This window comes from Aphelocoma coerulescens, chromosome 7 (genome assembly GCF_041296385.1).
Source record: "Aphelocoma coerulescens isolate FSJ_1873_10779 chromosome 7, UR_Acoe_1.0, whole genome shotgun sequence".
In the NCBI taxonomy this organism is placed as follows: domain Eukaryota; kingdom Metazoa; phylum Chordata; class Aves; order Passeriformes; family Corvidae; genus Aphelocoma; species Aphelocoma coerulescens.
In genome coordinates, this window is record NC_091021.1 from 30,704,400 (window position 1) to 30,727,439 (window position 23,040).

Consider the following 23,040-nt stretch of genomic DNA (forward strand, 5'->3'; position numbering starts at 1 on the left):
CTAAATCCTGCTGCAGCCCCTGTGTATTAAAAGACTTCCATCAGGAAGGGGCATCCTCATGAAGGAATTTCCTGAAGTTGTGTTAACTTCCCCTTTTTGGGACTTGTGCACGCAACTCCCTTAAAAATATCTTCTCTTTCTTCAGTTTCAAAGATGGGATCCAAAGCATCGGGTAAATCCATTAAAGCAGTAGGTGATATCCAAGCCCAACACTTTCCAAAATAAACATATTCCTGAGTTAGTTATTGATTTATATCAGTTTAGGTTGATCTTGTGGTTTAAACCTGATGCCTATTTTAGAAACGCTTTCACAGCCTCGCAGAAATTAGCTGCAGCACATTTTTTTGAAATTTGCCAAGGAAAATAGCTAAATGCTCTGTTTTTCCAGAACCTGAATTATGATCTGCACACACTGAGGTCAAGCAGCGAGAGTTTTGCTTATGGAATGATTCTTATCCCTCTTCCCCTGGGTTATTATACTTGGCAGAAAAACCTCTGAGTAAGATTTTACTTGAATATCTCTACTGAAGTCAGCATGTTTATTCCAGGAATCGCGAACATCAAAGGATCAGACAATTATATGTTGTGTGAGGGTTAGGGCTTTGTGTGCGTGTCCTCCCCCCAGCAATCTGAAGGCCAACAGGGGGTTTAACAGAAACAAAACAAATGCAGCCATGCCCTGGCGATGGTTGGGGTTGCTGTTGTAACGGGCTGAGGAAGGAGATGCCAGCACTAGCAGACAAGTGCTGAAATGATGCTCCTGTGTGCTAATTATCCTGCAAAGCATCCCGGCACTCCCCTGGGCTGGTGGTCCTGCACACTGCCCACCTCCAGCATCCCTCCTGGCTCTCTGTGTACCACAGGAGTCCAGCAAAGCTCCAGCCCCAAGCCCCCTCAGAGATTTGCCGTGTTCAAGCCTTGCCTTGGATTTATCCCTGTTCTTTCCAGCCCAGCTCCCCTTGCCATGAGCACAAGCAGCACGTGGGACCCCCAAAAGGCCCTTTGCAGTCTCTTGTGCCACAGTACCCCATCCAAGTGATGCTGGCCTGTGTCTTCTGTTGATAAATGGGGCTGAATTTGAGACCAAAACCAGTCAGCCCCCCCTCTTGCTAAGTGCCTACATCTGGGTTCTGCGCCGGGATGGGCCCTTGTGCGGCCCCACAAAGGGCTGCGCTCCATTAACAGCTTTGCATATTTTCCTCCTCCGCGTGATGAAAACGAGCTGTGGCAGACCCGCAGCAGCAGCATCTCGCCTTTGCTTTCCTCCCCTCAGGCTACTCCATGCTGCAGAGCAAAGAGGTGATCCCAGTGGCTGCCATCAGCCTCCTGCCCCCGCTGCTGGTGGCGGTGATGATCACGGTGATATTTTACCTCTGCCGCACGCAGAAGAGACGCAAGAGGGCCAAGGCGTGGGGTGGGAAACAGGGACAGCCCCCGGCGCTGCCAGAGCCGGGGAAGGCAACCGAGCGGGAGGAGAAGTTGTCCGTGCTGATGGATGAGAGCCCAGCCGGCACCAGCCCCGGCTGCGGCAGCAGCCGCCCCGCTGAGCTGCTCCCCATCGAGCTGGACGAGATGGTGGGCAAAGGGCAGTTCGCGGAGGTGTGGAGGGCCAAGCTGAGCCACAGCCGCTCAGGGCAGTACGAGACGGTGGCCGTGAAGATCTTCCCCTGCGAGGAATACTCCTCCTGGAAGAACGAGAGCCAGATCTTCACTGACACCAGCCTGAGGCATGACAGCGTCCTGCAGTTCCTCACTGCCGAGGACCGGGGCACGGGGCCCCGCCGGGAGTACTGGCTCATCACCGCCTACCACAGCCGGGGCAACCTCAAGGACTACCTCTCCCGCCACGTGCTGAGCTGGACGGACCTGCAGAAGATGGCTGGGTCCCTGGTGAGCGGGGTGGCCCACCTCCACAGCGACTACACCGCCTGCGGCCGCCCAAAAATCCCCATCGCCCACCGTGACATCAAGAGTACAAATGTCCTGGTGAAGAACGAGCAGGAGTGCGTGCTCTGCGACTTTGGCATCGCCATACGCCTCGACCCCTCCCTGACAGTGGATGACTTTGCCAATAGTGGGCAGGCAAGTATGATCCACCAACCCTCTCTGGAGGAGCCTTTGCCAGCCACCCCCCTGTCCTGTGGCCAAAGTCCTTATCCACCGCTGCTAACACCTCTCTCCTCTCTTTGGGCAGGTGGGCACTGCCAGGTACATGGCCCCAGAGGTCCTGGAGTCCAGAGTGAACCTGGAAGACCTGGAGTCTTTCAAGCAGATGGATGTCTACTCCATGGCCCTTGTTTTGTGGGAAATGGCCTCCAGATGTGAAGTAGTAGGAGGTAGGAGCACTGCACCACGGTTGCTGTGTGCCTTTTTACTCCCTCACTGCCACATACCAACTGATGGCACAAGACGTGACTTGGGGTGGCCAAGGTCTCTGCAGGGCTGCCAAGTTTCCCCTGCTCTGTGTGCCATGGCTTAAGGGGGGTGGTTCAGTGGTCAAGGAGCAGGACAGGACCCCATGGGGGCATCTGGTCCAATCCCTGCTCAAAGCTGACGAGCTGCCGAGTCCCATGGAGCCTGTGCTGGTGATAAAAAGCAAACCAAGCAGGAAGAGCCAAACCAACCTCCTCAACCATTTTCTTCTTCAGACAATACCAGAGTGCTTATATTGCAATGGGGACTCACAAACCCCAGCCTCTGACAGTGTGACATCCCCTGTCACTTCCCAGAGTCACACCCTGGCATCTGAAATTGCGTGTAGCAAAACATTTAATTAACTGCCCTGGAGTTAGCCCCTGCCTGGCTTCTGCCTGCTCCCCTTTCCCTTCCTTCTCTATCCCACCCACTCACAATACAAGCCAATAGAGCTGTAGAAACCTCCAACCCTTGGCCAGAAAGCTGCTCCAACTGCCCTGCAAGTCCCATGGTCGACCCTTGCCTGGCTCAGATGCCCCATGCATCCTTTGTTCCCAAGCTAGCATCCCAGGCCATCTCTCTCCACTTGTATTTCACCTGAATTCACATCTGGGCAAGACTTGGCAGAAACCAGGGCGGCCTCTCACCTCTGCCAACAGTCAGCTTCTCCTTGGTCTCCCATGACATGGGGTTTCTCTTCTAGAAGGGCCACTTCTCCTCTAACCCATTCCATCCCTGCTGCAGAAATCCAGAAAATCTCATATGATAGTCACCCCTCCCATCCTTCACCAGCACAATACTTTCTGCCTGCTCAAAATATGTCACACCCAAAGACAAACCATGTCCTTTGTACTGCATCTTTAGGGTTCAGGGAGAAGGTCAGATCATTCCTCGGTGCTGTCTCTGAAAAGAACCTTTATGTAAAAACCCAGCACTACATTTCTGTGTTCAAATTCTCAATTGTTTCCAAATCAGCTTATTTTTTTGCAGACTGTTAAAAACAAATCCATTCTCATCCAGTGGGCCATATCAAAACAAAGCAGGGAATTCATTAGAAACATCCTGTGATGCTGCTGTTGCTTCCTTGCAGAGGTAAAGAATTATGAGCTGCCTTTTGGGTCGAAAGTCCAGGAGCAGCCTTGTGTGGACACCATGAGGGACATTGTGCTGCACGGCAGAGGCCGGCCCGAGATCCCAAGCAGCTGGCTGGTGCACCAGGTAAGCTGGGAGCAACTGGTTCAGAAAAGAGCAACACATGTTGTCCCTCCTCACTAAACCAGCCTGAAAAATTAAATTTATAGTCAAAGGAAAAGCAGGCAGAACTCCTGGGCTCTACTTCCAGCTCCATTGTGAATGGCTGGGCCCACACAAGTCCCACTGGACTCATTTCCTTGTTGCACAAAAGCCACCAGCCATGGTACAGCAGCATTTGTTGATCAATAGCCATGGTCAGGAAGCTGTGAATGCCAGGTGATGGGTTTCAGTTACCCTAAGGATAACAGGAAAATGGAGCACTTCAGTGCAGCTCTTCTCATGAAACAGTAAATCATTGGAGTTCACTCTGCTTCTCCCCTAAGCACCTTGTCTGGAACACTGAGGAAACACACAGCCTCTCACACACAGCCATTCGCAGCAGGCACAGAGGGCAAGGGAGCTGCATCCAGCCTTCTGCATGCTTGGCTGTGGAGGTTTCAAGCTCAAAAGTACCTTTAACATGAAACTTCCATTTCTACAAGAAAGAGCAAACCAGGAAGCATGTCCTTCCTGTGAAACACTCAGGAAAAGGGAGTGAAGCTGAGAGCTGGGACTCTGCAAGGCTCGAGGCTTGTCAAGGGAGGTCTTTCACCAGCCTTCAGAGGGTCTGAAAGCAACGTGTGTCAGGCACAGAGGGCATAACCCAGTGTTCTAGAACAGGAACATTTCAGCAGTAACAAAATGTGCTCTACTAAAACCACCCACAAGCACACCCAGAGCAACCAGCTACAGAAACAGAGCTCCCTCCTGGCCCTGACAGGGTCCTCTGCCCCAGGCCAACACCTTTCTGCCACACACTAAGGACACGAGGGGTAACAAGCATGCTGATTGTGATTTCCACATCTTGCCTGACTTTGGTACTTCCTGAATTTCATGTGTCTTGTGGAAAAACACCATCTGCTGATCAACACTCCCATTCACCTGAAAATCAAGCTGGAACATTGAGCCTGCTGGCTTTCAGAGCCTTGCAGTGCTCAGTGCATCATTTTGCAATATCTACCCATAAAACACACTGCCTCTGCTCCCACTCTGCCCTGCTGGCACACAGAGGAAGGCTTTGCAGAGGGAACAAGAAAATTTCTTGACCTTAGGAGGCCACACATTCCCTACAACGTCTCCTCTCAAAACCATATTTGTCCAAAGACTCACAGCTGACCTGACTGCCCAAAACTGCAAACAGCATCAAATGAATCCGTGGCTTCTGTGGGACCCCCAGGGCGTTTATCAGTCAGTGAGTCCATTTCTGAAGCTCACTCAGCCCTTTACATTGACAAAGGCAAATACAGGAACTTCAATCAGCAGTGCCACATATTTGAAGCCTTTTGAGTAGTCACCTCAGACATTCACCTCCCAGGGTCTCCGATAAACTTCGAAACCACAGAAAAAATATACAGAGGCTTGGGTTGCCAAAAATCCTACTTTGATAGAGCATGAGCATAACTATGCTGTTCCCAGGGCTGAAGGGAGGCTGACTGCAGTCACCTCCCAGAAATAATGCTGCTGTAGTAGGACTGGTCTAGCAGGCAAACAGAGCAAAGCTTGTAAGGTGGGAACTTTTATTGGACCATCTGATGGTCACTGGGGAAAGGGAACAGCAAGGCCACGTTGTGTTGCTGAAAGTTTTTCTCTGACTAATCTCTGCTGGTGTAATAAACATCTCTTTACAAGCCTGGCTTTACAGCATTTTCCGGGCATTTTGCAACCGCTCTCCCCAGGATGAGGAATTGGGCAGCACCATCTGCTGGGAAGCAGCAGAAAACCACCGGCTTGTGCCACTCCGGGGGTCCAGGCTGGCTTCCCGTGGGAGGAAGCATTGGGTGACACCGAGAAAGAGTGACAAGTCACTCACCTGAATGGGAGGCACCCACAGGTGTTCCCACCCATAAGTTTGCTGCAGAGCTCCAAATGCTATTTCCACGTTTCAACCATCAGGATTGCTCTCAGTCAAGTGAAGACCATGGTTTGATTTTCAGCAAGTGTCAGCACTAATTTCCCTGACAGGGCTGACTCACCCAATAGCAGCTTCAGGGCATTTGCTTGCAAAGCCCCACAACAAAGCCAGCCAAAGAAATTCATCCCCAGTTTCCCAGATAACTTACCTTGTTTCACACTCCACCACACTAAAAAAAAAAAATTTTTTTTTAGGCCAGGTAAATTCCTGAATCTGGTTCACAAAGCAGCTGAACAGACTGATGTACTGGCACAACCAGAAGCTGGTGCAGGACAGGAAGGAGCAGTGGAAGCTTAAGTCAATACTGCCACTAAAAATACACTTGTACAACTCAGCATTCTTTGGAATCTTGGAAAAACAGATATCAAATATAAAAGCCAAACTAAGTCCATTTTGTAAGCTAAACAAGATGTTCCAGTTATACCATTCAAAAGAGCATCATCACTACAAGGCAAATTGCAAATAAATGTTATGATTTCAGGGAAAAATAAGTACAGAGAATCTTGGATGTCCTGTTGGAGAACAGGCTGACTTAAAAAGATTCACCTAAGCTAGCTCATTTTTGCATGTAATCAATTACCCTCAAATCCTTTCAACTAAGCTAGTAAGTGAGTGACATCAGAGGTGCTGAAACACACCATCTGTCAGTTTTGCTGTACAATCCTGTTCTCTCCAATCTGTGTCCATTGTGGAAGACTTAGTACAACGAACCTTAGCACAGAGTAGTGAGTTCTGAGTCAGGTGCAGAAGGGCAGATGGCACTGACCCTGTATCTCTGTAGGACTTGGATTTTCCCCCTGTGTGGGTCCGTATGAGACTTTAGGGTTCTCTTAATTACAAATTATGAAATACATAAAACCCTCTGAAAAACATGAAGCTTTATTTAGAATAATGATTTTTCCACTGTGTTCCAACTTTAGTTGACAATGATGCCAAGAGCAATAGCACATGATGGAATTACATGGGCGAGGGAAGGTTCAACACAGCTTCTGGTGCTAGCTGTGTTACTAGCTAAAGAGTGGGAAAAGCACCAGCTGAATACTACCATTTATTTTCTTTCTAAGCCCAAAATATTGTGGCTCTTTTCAGAACCCTACACAATTGGACAAAAAAAAATAGCTTTCTGGGAGACATAAGCATTGTAGCTGAGAGGAACTCTGTGTGCTCTGGAGTAAACTAAGAAGCACCTCATCCCATCTCAACCAAAAGGCTGTTTTGTGATCAGAGAACAAGGTTCAGCTGCACACTGCAATGAGTGTTTGGCACAGCACACCCTTTCAGAATGCCACTAAAACAAGAAGTCAGATTTAAGAAATTATTTCTGAACCTACCTTTGAAAACAACCTCCCCTCCATCCCCTCCCTCCAGACGTAACAGGCAGGGTGCAGCTCAAACCCCAAGGCCTGGGCTCAGCCAGCAGCCTACAGGTCACCATCCACACCTCTCCTGCCCCTCGTGATTTCAGACGCTCTGATCCAAATGGGCAAGGTTGAGACAGGAAATAAATAGGGGCTGGATGGAAACAGGCTCTAAATCTCACAGCCAACACAAGCCAGTTTCCAGGGAGCATGGGGAATGTTTGGGAGCAGATGCCGGGGGAGCCAAGGCTGCTGCTCTAACACAAGCAGTGCCAGTGGAAGCATCAGCGCTTCCACAGCTTACCGAGGCTGACTGCTCTTGTGCTTAAGCTTGGCCAAAACCAGCCTTTATGCACGAGGCTGTCAGAAGTGTGGTAAACCACCGAGATTGGGTTAGATCCTCTTCTTCCTGCCTTCCAATCCTAATCTCAGCCCTTCCGACTGCAGGGAATGCGCTTCCTGTGCGACACCATCACGGAGTGCTGGGACCACGACCCCGAGGCTCGGCTCACTGCCCACTGCGTGGCTGAGCGCTTCAACCTGATGGCACAAATGGATTGTGATGACATCCTCAACAACAACATGGACAACAACGAGGCCAGCAAAACAGCTTCTCCAGGTGGGGAGCACCAGGACAGTGATGGGAGCAGAAACATTCAGTGACGCAGCAGGCAAAAGTCCTCATCGCGAGGAACACGAGGATAAGGGAGAAGCATTTAGCTCATGAGGGAAAAAAGCCTCACTGTTTTTCAAAATGGAACTAAGATCTAGTACATAAATTATTTATAAGATCTGTTTCCTCCCACAGATACAGTGAACTGTGGAATCAATATTTTGGTTAAAGTGCAACATTATTATATGAACTGACTTTGTACTTACTTAAAATGTATAATGATGCAAAGCATTCCTTTTATTATTTTTTAAAATAATAATGTTTAATCTTTTATTAATAAGCACCTGAATTCCATGTCTTTTTTTCCATGTCATTCCTTCCATATTGTCATCATGAGTTTCTTTTCTAACTTATTCTGCAGTGATCAAAACAATTTTCCTTTTTTAAATGGCCTATACACACATACAAAATCTGTTGTAGCAGCAAAAAAAGACGTCATGAGATATACCACACCCTCAATGGAAGAAATGCTGACATCCAAGAAAATCACTCATTCAACATTATGCAAAGATCCACAATAATCCAGTTTGTAAAAGCCTGATACAATGCAACTACAACATACCTTTCCTCACTGGGGAATTCCTGGGTTAATTGATAGTTCAGGTGGGTGTGTGATGCTTCTTTGAGAGAGAAAAAAGAAGTCACCAGTGTAGACATGGTTGCTTCACCCTAAAAACTCTCCATGCAGGATATGCAGACAACCCTTTCCCCCATCAGACCAGTCTCCAGTCACGTCTAGCCAGATCTGTGCCACACTAACAGTGTCAACACAAAGGTGTTGGCCAACTCTTCTTGCAACTCTCACACCCCCCTGCTGGGTTACCCCACCTGGGGAAACAGGATCAGAATGAACTGAGACCTTAATTCCCATGATCACCACATCAACCCAGGCTGCCTCTATCCTGGAAAGTAGTTACGGAAAGGTAAGTCACACCTCCTTCTGAACCCTGGTATTGTGCAAATCCCTCCACCCTTGGGATCAAGAACCTCCGGTGCTCCTAAGCCCTGCAAGCCCATACCTGACACCTACATAGAGCTGTATTTTTCGGGATGGCACCCGAGAGGAATACATTGCTTGCCACCACACAGCTGCATGGATCAGCCCAGAAAGAAAGGAAGCAAACCTTCCAAGTTTTCTACAGCCGAGGCTCCCCGATGTGGAGCAGGGAAGCAGACCTGCAGGGCTGGTTTGGTTTTCTAAAGTGCTCAGCTATGACAACACCAACCCATATAAAAACCTTTTCTTCTCTAGCTATTGTTTCCACCTCCTTGGACTGTTTTTACAGTTGCTAAATTAAAAGCCTAGAACCAAATTGTCTCTAAACACTTCAAAGAAGGACAGAAGGGGAATGAATTAGGTTGCATCAAATCTAAATAACAAAAAATTTGCTTAGCTACCACTTATTACACCTGCAACTGTGACCACACCTGTCATTCTCAGTAATCTTCACCTGGCTGCTACCTCCTGACACCTTACAATTTTTCAAGTTAACCCTTTTCTCTTGAAGCACACCCTCCTCAGTCCTCACAAATACACATTTTCCACCCACCTGACTTCAGTCTCATTTCTTGACTGTAATAACCACTGCTCTGGCACAAAAGAAACAGAGCATGAGGCAGCTTTTCTGTCAGGGAGACAAAAATCTACAGGAACAAACCAAAGTCCCCCTGCCACTGACTGCCCAATCTTTCACTCCCATAGTATTTTGTGCAGAATTTCCACACCAAGTTCTGCACCAAGTTGTTTGGACACACTGATGAATGTGTTCACTTGTTCTTCCAAGTTCAAAAGGATTTAAAAGACACTCTGACCTGTTCTTCCCACAGGTGACAGGGACAGAGGGGATCAGTCTGTGCAAACTAGACATTGAAGGCTGCATCTCTGACTCTGATGGCTGAAATCCAAATTCTCCAGGGTAGACAGACTTCATAATTGGCTTGAGTTCATATTATAAATATGCTGAAAAATTTTATCTTTTCCCCTACCCATGCCTAAAATCTCAAACAAGCTGATTTGCATAGTGCGTTTTTTTCCATAAATCCATCAGGATTACATACCTGAATGCCTGTGTTAAATGGGGATGACTTGTCACACTCTTGTTTTCCATGAGCAGCAGGCTGCACAGCACCTCTAAAGACAGCCACTTATTTAAGATCCAAGATCTGTTTATGATTCAGGGAGCCTAAAAGCACTGAGATCAATGAGAATTCTGCTCTTAATTTCAGTGGGGCCCAATCAAGCCAAGAAGACAGAAGGTAACATAAGCCAATGTCCTATTTTGCCATGTTCCCTGTTGGAACACACCGTGGTTCTAGCAAGTATCTACACAGGAAGCAGCACTGAGCCCTTCCCTTTGCTCCAGAAGGTACAGGATGGAAACAACATCAGTTATGCAAGAGAATCAAATCTGGTCAGAGTTAAAAATACATTCATTAGTCCGCAGGGTGCTTGCCACTCTCTGAAGAATCACAATTACAATTTAAGCTGGATATTCAGTGGCTCATTTTTTTCTTTTTAAACTGTTTTCAACTATGTCCTTTGTTTCTAGAAGTAGAAATATGCATCATAACTAAATCCACATCAGGAACCATTCCAGTTCTGGTGATCACTTGAGCAAAGGAAGGTTTTATGTTCTTTTTTCCTAGAAACATCTCCATGTTGAAAGAAATCACTTCATGGATTTTATCAAAATATTGCTTCAGCATTTGGTCTATTTTTACACAACAAAATTAGTAACAGCTTTCTCAGTGTGAAACCACAAGCATACCAGATGAGAGAGGAAGAGAAATAACTTTACTAATAGTATTTTATAAGGAACACAAATGAGTTTATGATCAACGTGGGAGCTTTTCAGTCTCATTTACAGCCATCACCTTGACAAATTCCCAAATCAAAATTTTAAGGTGAGTTTAGTGACTGAGTCATAAGTCTGTATTTCAGTAAGCTTAAGTTTGATCCCTGGAGTATGCTCAGCTGAAAAAGGTTTGGTTTTGCTCTGATCACTGCAATATTAAAAGCTGGACCTTGCACCTCAGCCCTTGCTGTTCGTTTAAAGCAAATGTGCCATGTGACACAGGTAAAACAACCATGAAACGTATACAGTGTTAATCTGTTTCTCTACCAGCCCCAGTTTGGTGCAGGTACTGATGAACCATGGAAGAATTTCACACATTGCCACCATGACTCCCACCCCAAATCCTGGAACTGGCCAAGGAGCACAGCCCCAAATGTGCTGCAGACCCAAAAACAAGGAGGAACTAATCCCACTGTTTTAATTTTTATTTTTGTTCCTGGTTAAACATGAAAATGCCCAATGGATATCCAAAACTATCACAACAGGATGGTTGTATAGAATATCACAAACAAGACAAGCAGGGCCTAAAACATTCTTCTGCTGGAGAATAGTTACCACTCAAGCACACAGTGCCAAAATATCCCACTTTTAGGACCAAGGAAAGCCCAGACAGATCTCCAGCATGAAAGAAAACAACCACCTACTCTTTCCTGGTCACCTGATCTCTAGGAAAGCAGACAGAACAAATGAATCATTTTATAGCTTTATTATCCCCCCCCACTTCTCACAAATGGACTATGACTCGCATTGAGATCTCAGTGCATTTCACAGCAAAAAAAAAATAGTACAAGAGGATCAAAACAGTTGTGCATAAACCCAACTCTTTTTTTTTTTTTTTTTTTGCATGATTTACAGTTTGTGTTGAAAGTTAACATGGGTTTTAAAACCTTCTGATGCATTCTTACACTTGCATCCTCTCTATGGAAAACATCTTATACCAGATCACACAGTTGTGAGTTCTCATGATGCTGGATCAGGTGCAGCCATTGCCATGGCTGGGAAGTGGCAAATAATGTTATATACACTGATTGGAAGACTACATCAGAAGAAAAAACAGATTAAGGCACCACTGTTGGAAAAATTAAGGTAGCTTGTAGTTACAACAATAACGAAAGCCATAGTAAGTACTATTCTTAATTGCCAGCAATTCTTAGACTTCAATAAAATAGTTATAAAAAGGAGAAAAAAAAAAAAGAAAAAAGGATGTTTGTACCTGAATACAGTTTCCTGATATCTGATTGTGTTTCAAATCAATACCCAGTCCTCAGCATAATCAGTTGTTTGTTTGGGTTTTTTTATGGTAACATGAAAAACCAGGACCTACAGTCCATGTATTCAAGGTCACATTTCACTGCTTTGCTCTGAACACCACAGGAGAAAAAACAAAATAACCCAAAGGACAGTTTGTAACACTGATACTTCATCTCTGAGACAATTAGATGGGCAGAGAAATTTAAATACAAAACTGTACGTTTTCTGTTCATTTTGAAAGCCTTAGTCCTCAAGAAGAGAAGTTGGAGGAGAAAAAACAGGCCAGATCTCATTACATTATAACTTGAGAAAAACCAGTCACTCAAGGAGATTTAATAAAATTAGAGTTGAAAAGTGTTCAAATTACTTTTCCAATTCAAGTCAATTATTTCAAGTATATTAAAATGTTTCAGAGGAAAAATTTCTCCATGGTTACACTTCTAATTGCTTTTATAAATCCATAAAAAAGAAAAGTAGTCTCTACGTACATCCCATATTCCTCCAATGCATGCACGCATTCTCTTCGAAGAAAAGGTCGTCACGATCCAGTTGTTTCTTAATACTGATTTCAGGCACATCTTCCAAACACCCTTCCAGTTTTCACCAAGAAGGTTAATTACTGGGCATAAAAGCAGCAATTTTTTGTTGCTGTTGTCTACATGTATACTGAGGAGGTTTTCAGTGATTAAAGAGCTTGACACAGATTCCAAAAGAGTTCCTATGTCGCTCCGAAATCCAACAGGTTCCTTCTTCTCTCAGGCAGCTTTTGCAATCTGATCTACTTAGAAGAATCTTACACAATGCAGGTAAAATCTCTTGGATCATAGAAAAAAACAAGTTGGTTGAATGTACCTGGCAAGTCTGTCTCTACAACTTGGATTTTTACCTTTTTTTTTTTAAATAGCTTTAAAGTGCCCTAGTATAGTTATTTCTTTATGCTCATTTAAACTTGCACAATTACATAAAAAGGGGAAGTCAGTGTAATTACTGTGTTCAGAGAGACAGAGGAAAAGGAGAGGAAAATCAGAAAACTCATCTTAAAGCAGCTTTTTTCTAGTTACTGTCCGTTTGCTGAGTTTGTGCGGCAGACACTGTTTTCCAGAGGGGTTTATGATAAAGCCAGCCATCTCCCTGCAATTTAAAGAGAAAGTACAGTTATAATAAAGACACTGCCCTGGGAGAACTGCCTTCACAAAACTATTGGACTGATGGCTGTGAACAGCAGAGGGACAGAGCTGGTATCTTTAACTCCCACAGATTAAGGCACAGAGATCAGCACTGCAGGCTGCTGACATTGCTTCAGAACACGTGCAGGCTCCTGCCAAGCCACTGCGCTCTCTGGGAGCTGACTGCACTTATAATTAACCCAGTCAAAAAGCCACTCTTCTGAGGTGTATGATCAAAATTACTTGAAGAAGCCACATAAGCAGACAGCAGAGGCAGCTACCCAGGATTATCAGCTCTAACACAGCCTAACTGCTTACCCAGAAATGAAGTGCCCAGGATCACATTTAAACGGTTTCCAAGTACATCTGTATCTTGAACTAGCAACAGAACTTCATCTTTTGTAAATCTAACAATACTAACAATGCAACTACCTAACTTTGAGCTAATTATACTAACACAGCTTTAGAGAACAAAAACCATCATGGGAGCTAACTTGTCCTGAACTTCACAAAACAAACCTGGAAGATATCCAAGAAAAGGTAACTCTTTAGCCTGTGTTCTAAACCCTTCCCACCTCTGTGATCTAGTAAGAAGAGGGGGAATTACATTACTGCACTGTAACAGATAAAGCTTGCACTGTGAGGAGAATCTAAACTACTACAGCATAAATTTTACTCAAGAACTCTCCTGTTGCAAAGGCTCAGCAAAGGTCTCTACACTAGCAAGGTCTCACCACGTGGATCACAAGAAAAGCCTGTTTCAAAGTTATCATAGCAGTATCCCCCGGTCCTCCTGGGCAGGCTGCAGTTCACCTTGTTAAAAGTCTTACTATATTATTACTACTACTATTACTGAAGTACAGATTAAGATGCTGAACAAATAAGCTCTAACCAAAATGTAATGTATGAGAACAAAAAAAGTGTAAGGTGAGAATGAACTCACATTCCTGCTGATGCCATGAAGATTTTTTGCCTTTTCTTTTATACCCCTGTTATATCTTTTTTGCAACTTCTGTATTATTAGTGCTTTTTGCCTACATTCTTGGACAGGTTTGTCAAACTAAGAGACTCAACATTTTAGAAGCTTCATAGCTAGGGATCTGTGTGCCTCAGACCCCAAGGCTCTCTCCAGAACACATTCTGTAAACCAAGATAGAACCATCCAGGGGAAGGCTCCTTGGGGAGGGGGGCTCACTCGAGCCTCTCATTGGGGAATCTTTGATAGATATGCTAATTAGTAAAACCTATAATGTTATACCTGATCTTTTGGGGGTGCATTGCGGGGTGCATTTCGGTGCATATGACCTGGACGTGTGCACCTAAGGATCCTTGAAATAAATACCAAGGTAAAATCCCTTTTCCCCTTCTAACTGTGTTTGACTCTTGATTTTAAGACCAGGAAAAGGCATCACTGCTTGCTAACAATAACACGTTGGGTACACACACACACCCCATCTCAGCAAAATTAGTACTACTGATTATTTGCTTTGAGCATTTACTGTTACAGTCTGCTTACATGTGTATATGCAAAGCTATTCTCCATGTGCCATTGAGGAATTGCTTGGTAAAAGAAACTGGACCAGAAAAGTGGCAAACATTTTGATGCAAGGGAATCACAGAATCCAAGCATTTGGAAAGTGGAGAATGAAGTCATGACTTTACATGCTTAGGAATTCTTATGTCACCTTACCCCTACGGATTCCACAGAGCTAAACTGTAAGATCTAAGGCCAAATATTCTGACAGGACACAGACCCATATGTGCACCTGCCTGCTTAACAGCTTTGCTTCTGCCTTCATTAACAGCAGCTAACTGCTTGGGAACTTACATCTTTAAGGAAGTATTTAGTACACCAAGGTGTTTCTGTTTCAGCACGAAGTCTCTCTTCATTCCTCTGCCGTTCTTCCAGGGCTCGCTTGTGCTCTGTAGCCTTATCGATGTCTCCATCCCGCAGAGACTCTGTCACATGCTGCCACAGCCTCCTACAAAATAAACTGGTAACTTTACTGTTCCAAAGGTTTCCCAGCCTGCCACCTCGAACTGCAGGATCACTGCAGGCAGTTCTTGTAGAACAGGAGCACTCTCTCCACATACACATGACAAATCAGCCCAGATCAGAGCATTGCAGCACAGGTGAGGGCTCATGGCCAAGTCTTACAGCTACACCAGCAACTGGGAGCATGTAGGAATGGCTCTGAGGTTCTGGCAGTGCCAATCTAATGTCTGTTTGCAAACCCTTTAAAACTGCCATGGGAGTGTTATTCAACAAGCAGCTTCTTGTGAGGATGTCAGGAGCTGCCCTGCTGTGTAGCTGATGAGTAAAAACAAAACTAATAGGGAGCTTCTGTTCTGGAAAGCACTTTGTGAACTCAAAGAAACACCCTCTGCTCATAAATAGGAGACAAACACCCATGTGCCTGCACTTGGGTTGTGCACTTTTTACTATGCTCTTGATTTTTATTTTTAAAAAACATAAAAAATAAAGATCGGTGCTGCTAAGCATTATCCACAAATACTATCTACATTTGCAGGTTTTCCTAAGGCACTCACCAGACTGCTTAGGACAAAAAGGGTCAGACAAGAGTAAACATATACTCTACCTAGATTCAAAGGGGCCTTGCTTCTCCAGGGGCCGGACTCGTTTTCTTGTCACAGAGAGCTTTGTCAAGTCCACGTATTTGGTCTCCCCGTTGCTGTAGGTGAACTCAAGCACACTGTTCCACTCCCCCTGCACTCTGCACACCACCGTGTTCGTCATGTTCTGCTTCACTTCACCTGTGACTCTAGGAAAGGAATTTATTTTTAAAAAGCTATGGCTGAAGAAACCTGAGGACTATTCCTTGCATAATCACTCAGTCCTGGATGAGTTTGCAAACTTGTCACACTGCCTAGAAAAATGTTAGTTATTTGAATTGCATTTGTGTGGAGAAGCTCAAAGAGCAAAGTGGCTTTCACTTGCTGCTCCAGTTCTCTTCAAGTTACCCAGGAAACTCCATTTTTGTGTTCAGCTTGTTTCAAGCCTCTTAAGGAAACTGAAAATGAAAAATAAACTAACACAGGCTGATTCACATATAACACGCAGTTGATCATTTCCACTTGAAGTATCACATCAGATAGATAGTTCAGACTTAAAAAATAAAAATTAAACTTTCTAGCAAGAATATATCTCACTACCTGCTGGCATGTAATCTCGCATCTTTACATGTCAACATTCTCCTTATGTAGGTGGTCTCATTTTCATGTTGCTCTCATAAGCAGCAGACACACAAAGGCAGAAAGCAAGGTAGGAAACTAGGAATCAGGAGAACTGTTTTTGCTCCCTGTCTCTTTCCCAGAAACCTCTACCAATAACAAGATATGAAAAATGTCTTTCTAACATGCAGTATTTCATTCAAAGTGTAGCATAATGCTCAAGTATCACCACAATCACACACACTAAAGCATGCTTTTCTTCTCAGCTTCAAGACCTGTAGAAAGACCTCCTGACACCCACTTCATCCTCACCCAGTGTTTTGAGCATTGCTTGGCAAGCAAATTGCCAGTCTTAAACAGAAGATTTCTCCTAGAAACAAAGAAACAAAAAGGTCTGTGCACTATGCAAACCAGACTTGAGAGATTCTTACTTGTAAGGGGCTGCAGGATTCACAAAAGATACTTTCTCCAGCTCCAGTTAAACTGCAGAGTTATCTGTACACAACCTCCCTAAAACTCACCACTTTCCAGCTCCCCTCCCTGCATTTCCCCAGTGTTCACACAAAGCACAGGCTACATCTCCTTCCACACTTCCATTGTGAGCAGCTGAGAACAGCTAACTTGCACACCACTGGCTTGCTCTGACGTCCTTTGAACAACTGCATCCAGGAGAGTGGAAAGCAGCACTTCTGGTGCCACACTCAGAGGAACAGGGAGCACAGGACACAAGTGCCACTTCCCTTCTTCCACCTACACTAGTCACTTCCCACTGTGCCTGCACCTAACTGTCCTCCCCAATCCTGGTATCAAAATAGAGAAATCTATCTCTCAAGCAATGAAATGAGTATCACAGGTCACACCCTCCAGCACAGAGATACTGGATGCCAGCCAAAGCAGAGCTGCAGGAAATCTCCAGAGCAAGGGGGGAAAGCTCACAGCCAGCTCACAGCAGGAGGCAGCTGCCAGGACTTCTGTCACATTGTGATCCAGCAGCTCGAACCTAAATTAACCTCACGAGAAATATCTTAAAAAACCCAAGTTGATAAGTATGCGCTGGTCACACAGTTTTCCACTACAAAAATTTAAGTTGTTGAAAAAACCATGAGCAATAAAAGCACATTTACAATATTTTTTTTGTGGACATTAAGAAGCACTAACAATTACTGAAAACAGCAGAAAGAGCAGCTGACAAGCAAGCAGCCTTAATTTTGTGCTGCTTCTTGTCCTGTGACTTCCACACCTCACCAAAGCTATCACACATGGCGGAGTCCCTGTCCTCCTCCCAAGAGATCTCTGAACAGCCTGAATCCACAGGATGCCAGGGATCAGCCAGGTCAGACTCTGCAGTTACTTCCCCACAACGTTAATGGCTTGATTTTTTCCAAGCATTGACAGCACTGATATCCAGTATTTTAATATCAATCACAAAATTACCGCCTCTGCTCAACTGAAAGTAAACAAAGTTATATCACTCACTACTGGGGTGCAGTATTGAACTGCTCCATTAAACTCTCATTACCTTTATTTCTCCAGGTTGCATTGCTCTGACACACAACCTCTACCAGCACTGCAGACCACAGTATCTGCCTGAACCACTATTAGTGATAAAAACCTGCTGGCACTTATTTGTAATCTTGGCATGACTGATACATGTCTAGCTGTTTGTTATCATTATCCTCTATTTCATCCAGCTAAAGAGGTACAGGACCAAGGAGCCAACATCCAGCTGAGGTCTAACAACAAGGGTCACTCTACAAAAAAATCCATACCATTGCCATAGCAACTCCCGTGCGCTCTGGGTAACCATGACAACACTGCTACTTCCCATCAAGAGATTCTTTTGGCAATGTCCAATCATCACCATGTCAAATTTTCAATAGCTACAGTACCTTGAACAGATCTCTCTTTAAAAAGCCTCTACGTCCATGACTAACTTCAGAGACACAAATAACAACAGCTTCCAAAATTAAATCACTGAACTAAAACTACATCCTCTAACTTATCTTTTATGACGCAAGAGGAGCTATTGCAAAGTGGAAGATACATCATGAGCCATGGAAAAAAACCCAAATGATGTGTCACTTTCAAACTGCACCAAGTGAAACAGAACTACTAATAAGCTTCAGTTCTCCAAATGCCATTGGGAGAGGGGAGCTTTGCTTGCAACTTAAATTCAGAGCCTTTATGGAAATTTAAAGAGCAAGGTGGGGTTTTTTGTTTTCTTTGAGCAACAAATATGGCCTAACCCTACTGCTTCAGGAAAAGTGATTTAGAGAAAACAGCTGATTTTTTGCAACCTGTGACAGCAACGCACATCTAGGAAATTCTGATGTTCTAGGCTGTTATGTATTTCATTATGATCTGCAAGATAGTTAATCTAAGAAACATTTAAATAAACTCTATTCAGTAAATAGCTGAGTGCAAAATGCTCAAAATGCTCTGCAAACATATTCTTTGTGAGACTACTACTTAATTTTCTCCTTCCTCAATTGTCTACATTAGCATGAGGTTAATCTACAGCAGTCTTACTATAAAATGTCAAAAAAAAACCAACAGTCTTCTTTTGCATCAACTGCGCATACTTCCTAGAATCTGCTAAAAGCAACCCCATGCAAACTTTCCCTGGGTGTCCTTTACCTGTTAGTTTTTAAACATGCATACAGGTGAATAACTACCACTATAAGAATTACCATTTTTGTCTTTATAAAAAGGTATTTTTACCTAGATATTTTCTGTAAGATGCTTAAACTTGATAGTGTTCTATTTCTTATACAGAAATCCAAAGACAATGATGCCAGCAGAGCACTTACAATGCACGTTGCAAACAACACGCAACCCTTTAAGACAGTGAGATTGATCTCATTTCAAACAAACAAAAATGTTCTCACCGATGCAATTTGCCACCGTAGAAGGGCTTGGTGTGAAAGTTAATACTTGCAGAATACCCAGTTTTTGCACAGTTAATGTTGACTTTTCCTCCCAGCTCTACCCAGGGAACAGTTAAAATTGAGCGGGCATATGCGCAGGGCAGAGAGAAGGTGTATTCTTCCCCGTGTTCCAAGAGGTGTAAGACACCTGTGTGAAGAAACACAAGAATCTGTAAATCGGCACCACCTCAGAAAAGGCCAAACAAGTTGTTGAAACAAATAGCCAATACTACATCTGGTTACTTTTCCTCATAGCCCCTCACACAGAAAAAGAAAATTAAAAAAAAAAAAAAAACAAACCCCAAAACCACAAAAGTGACATTTATTAGATTATAGGTAAAAACATTTTCCTGGAAGTACTAACTTGAGTAATGGGTATTTAAGCTTCTTTTGGGAAAAGACATTTATCCCAATAATATTCTTCCATAAAGTACAATACTGTGCCAAGCACATACTTTTCAGTAGTACATATAAGGGCTGCTCACTCTCTTACTGATGGCTCTGGAGCACAGCAAGACAAGACTTACGCTGACAAATGGAAGTAACAAATGAATCCCCTGAACTGCAGATCCTGAGGAAGGCTAATACTCCTGTTTTCCCTTCCTATAATACAACTTACCCAATCTCAAGACAGGTAGCAGAGACAATTCTCCCTACTGCATCTCTCTGCCAAGATAATGTTCATCCCTTTTTTTTTTTTGCCATTTTCAGGCAATATACACAGGGAACACAGAGTGGGAGAGGCTGTCTCATTTTGTGCAGTAAATACTCATAACCAAAGGGAAATTACAGTTTGAGGGCAGTTACCCTTCTCTGTCCCTAAAGGATCCCATTTTTCTAGTTAAAGAAAATCAAAACATGTATAGGAAGATTAAGTGCAATACATGGAAATGCAACAACATTTCTATTTAATAAATGTATGACGCAAATTAATTCACAAATTTCAGTTTACATTGCAGAATTCTTTCCTGACAGCAGTTTTTGCAATAAATGTCAGGAATCTCTTAAAATACTAGAATTTTTCTTCAGCTTTCAGCTAAGTGGATTTGATTCCTATAAAGAACCCAAAAGCACAAGATCTGCCTCTTGCCCTCAGAAGAGCACAGCACAATGTCTGAATGCTGCCCGCCCCAGCCCGTGCCTCTGGAGCACAGTACCCCTGGGTGTCTGACATCAGCACAAACAACATGGGAAATTCTGAAAAAAGTTATGATCTGATTTGAGAAAGATCCTGCAAGAGATATCAACTTCAGAGATTACCTGCACAGCCAAAGACGTGCCTTTGACATACCCTGGCATTCCCTTGGTCATTCCCTTGTCCAATGTGTAATTTACGTGCAAGTGCCTGGAATCCCCAGGTACTGGGCAATATACACAGGGGACACAGAGTGGGAGAGGCTGTCTCATCTTGTGCAGTAAATACTCATAACTTAAAGGGAAATTACAGTTTGAGGGCAGTTACCCTTCTCTGTCCCTAAAGAATCCCATTTTTCTAGTTAAAGAAAATCAAAACATGTATAGGAAGATTAGGTGCAATACATGGAAATGCAACAACACTTCTATTTAATAAATGTATGATGCAAATTAATTCACAAATATCAGTTTACATTGCAGAAACTGACCTTAGGTTTAAAAGGCAAAATTTTACTTCCAAATAGAATTTTGATTTTGGCAAAGCATAAACCTAATTATTTTCTTCTCCCATAGGAAAAGTTGCTGTTTACAATGACAACTTGTATCTTCGGAATATAACATCAAATTTGCCATCAAATTAACAGTATTTTAACAAATTTCTAAAATGAACAAAGGACAGAATTTGCACTTACCCTCACCAACCATTGTCACTCCTATTGACATTCCCAGGAATTTACTTTTTGTCCAGACGTGGGCATTGACACACATCTTCCGCTCTACACACTCAGCATAAAACCCTGAGACAGGAGGATGGTGGGACACTTGCTCAGCTACAAATTTCACTGTGTAATAGTCCGGCTCTGCTTGGCCTTCCGGATCTTTAGGCAGAGTTACTTGCTCCGAGGGGGAGTGAGCAGAGGAGTTGGTGCCAGCATCGGTGGCCACGTCGCTCTTGGGCATCCTCCAGGAGCAGTGGAAGGTCTCCCCAATGATGGGATTGTAGGGCTTCTTGGCAATGGCTCCCTTGCGGCCCTCGTGGAAGGAGGTGAGGTAATACTCCACGAAGCGGATCATCCTCTCCTCGGGGTTGCCGCCGTTCGTGATGGCAACGAAGAGATCGGGGTGGGACATGAAGTCCGCGTACATCTCCAGCAACGACCGCTTCTCTAGAATGAAGGTGGGAAGAACCACCTGAAAATAAAAGAAAAGCCATGAGGCTCTAGTAAGGAAAACAGAGACAGGCATTTTATAAGGGAAGTCCTTGGGAGGAGGATTCTGTGCTGTTTGGGACACCACACTTTCAGAGTGCACTTTCTTGTCCCTCATGTAAGATGTGAGCAAAGGACAGTGGTCAGAATTTCCAGAAAAGCAATTTACAAGGCAATAAAAGCCCAATGAGTATTATTAAGACTAAAGAGGTCGAAAGGGACTGAGCACCACTTAAAAAAAAAAACAAACAAAAAACATACAAGAGTTGCAAAGAGATAATGTGTCCCATATGCCTCTGAAAGAGAAAACAAGCATGAAGGAACTCAAACTATAGCAAAGAAGGTTCAGAGCAGAAGTTAGGAAAGGTATGGTCTAATGGAGAAGAGAACTGGGAAGCTATACCAGCTCTGGAGAGCTTGGAGAATCTCTCTCAACACAGCAACTAGGACAAGAATCCATGAGAAGCACCATAGTATGGGTTGAGCCTGTGCCTCTGAGCAGAGGTAACTTACACTCTCCCAGTTACATTCAACTCCATAAAAACCAACAATCCTGTCCTTCGTGAGCCAAGGGCAATCCCCTAGAGTGAAAGGCTATGGATATCATCAGTGTTTTCCTTCTCTGCAGTGGGAACTAGCCTCACATAACTAACTAAACACACACAACTCACAGAACTGTTGTAAACAGCAACACAGGGTGTCTCAGCCATGAGATCAAGACAATCCACTTAAATCAGCCGCATTCAAGGAGAAAAAGCACAGACATAAGACTTAACAGACATTCAAGTTAAACTGAATACACTTGCCATGTTGTTGCAACACCAACCTTGAGTATTAAGTGGCTTTTTACTTCAGTACCCTGATAATGAGTTAAGTACAATTCTAACAACTTCATTACCTGTTTTGAAGCCAGGTTAGTCCACTTCAGTGATTTGCCTGCTCTGATATAAAGACAATTCTCCCCACACAGCCAAAAGTCACAACTGGAAAACAGGCTTAACAACTTGTTCCAACTAAGAGAAAAAGATATCCTAAATCCAATCTTCAATGTAAGTGAAAGAGTAACTTCATCAGTTTCTGGTATAGCAGCAGGGATTTAAGTCTGACTCGCAGACAGCAGGGCCTGTTCATACCACCTTTTCGTTTTCCCTCTCAAGTTGTGAAACTTAAGCTGCACAATACAAGTTTATAGGGGCTATGTAGCTCGTGCTCAAAAAACATAGGGTTAAAAAAATATAATAATCCATAATTCCAAGAGAGAGTGTTTTTCTCATTCCATGCTACTGTAAAATCCATTTTCTGATTTCAAAGTGCCTAGTGCTTATGGCAAGAGGTCTTTACAGGAGTGAATTGAACATAAGCTGGTAGCAGCCTGATCTTCCCAGATTTGCTGCCCAAGTTGTCTAATGGCACTTGAGCGTTAATTTTTCCAAGCTGCTTGCTTTTGAGTTCTGCACTCAAGTGTCAAATCCAATTCTCTCCAGTGCAACTTTGTTCCTGCTTGCTTGTGAACAAACACAGAAATGAGAATAGGAAAGAGGCTTAAACAGGCATGTAAAGATAAGGGGGAACCAAAAGAGAACTTCCTTTCAGAAGCAGCATGCACACAGGTATAGGGTTATACAAGCTGTGCGAAAAAGCATTATCAAGATAGAA

General features: G+C 43.9%; 2 protein-coding genes across 3 annotated transcripts in view; one reads left to right on the forward strand and one right to left on the reverse strand.

Moving 5' to 3' along the window:
• The window catches only part of LOC138113159 (TGF-beta receptor type-2-like), a 31,393-nt gene extending 23,519 nt beyond the window's left edge, over positions 1-7,874 (forward strand). Inside the window, exons 4-7 of the mRNA XM_069021145.1 lie at positions 1,274-2,082; positions 2,195-2,336; positions 3,506-3,633; positions 7,426-7,874. Coding sequence (XP_068877246.1) covers positions 1,274-2,082; positions 2,195-2,336; positions 3,506-3,633; positions 7,426-7,641 — 1,295 coding nt within the window. The 3' untranslated portion in view covers positions 7,642-7,874. The remainder of the gene's footprint in view (positions 1-1,273; positions 2,083-2,194; positions 2,337-3,505; positions 3,634-7,425) is intronic.
• Positions 7,875-10,916: 3,042 nt separating this feature from the next.
• Positions 10,917-23,040, reverse strand: part of OSBPL11 (oxysterol binding protein like 11) — a 40,487-nt gene continuing 28,363 nt past the window's right edge. For both annotated transcript variants that reach the window (XM_069021146.1, XM_069021148.1), the window contains 5 exons: positions 20,869-21,367; positions 19,004-19,190; positions 15,524-15,706; positions 14,752-14,905; positions 10,917-12,888 (listed from right to left, as the gene is read on the reverse strand). In XM_069021146.1, the coding sequence (XP_068877247.1) occupies positions 12,811-12,888; positions 14,752-14,905; positions 15,524-15,706; positions 19,004-19,190; positions 20,869-21,367 (1,101 nt within the window). In that variant the 3' untranslated portion in view covers positions 10,917-12,810. The remainder of the gene's footprint in view (positions 12,889-14,751; positions 14,906-15,523; positions 15,707-19,003; positions 19,191-20,868; positions 21,368-23,040) is intronic.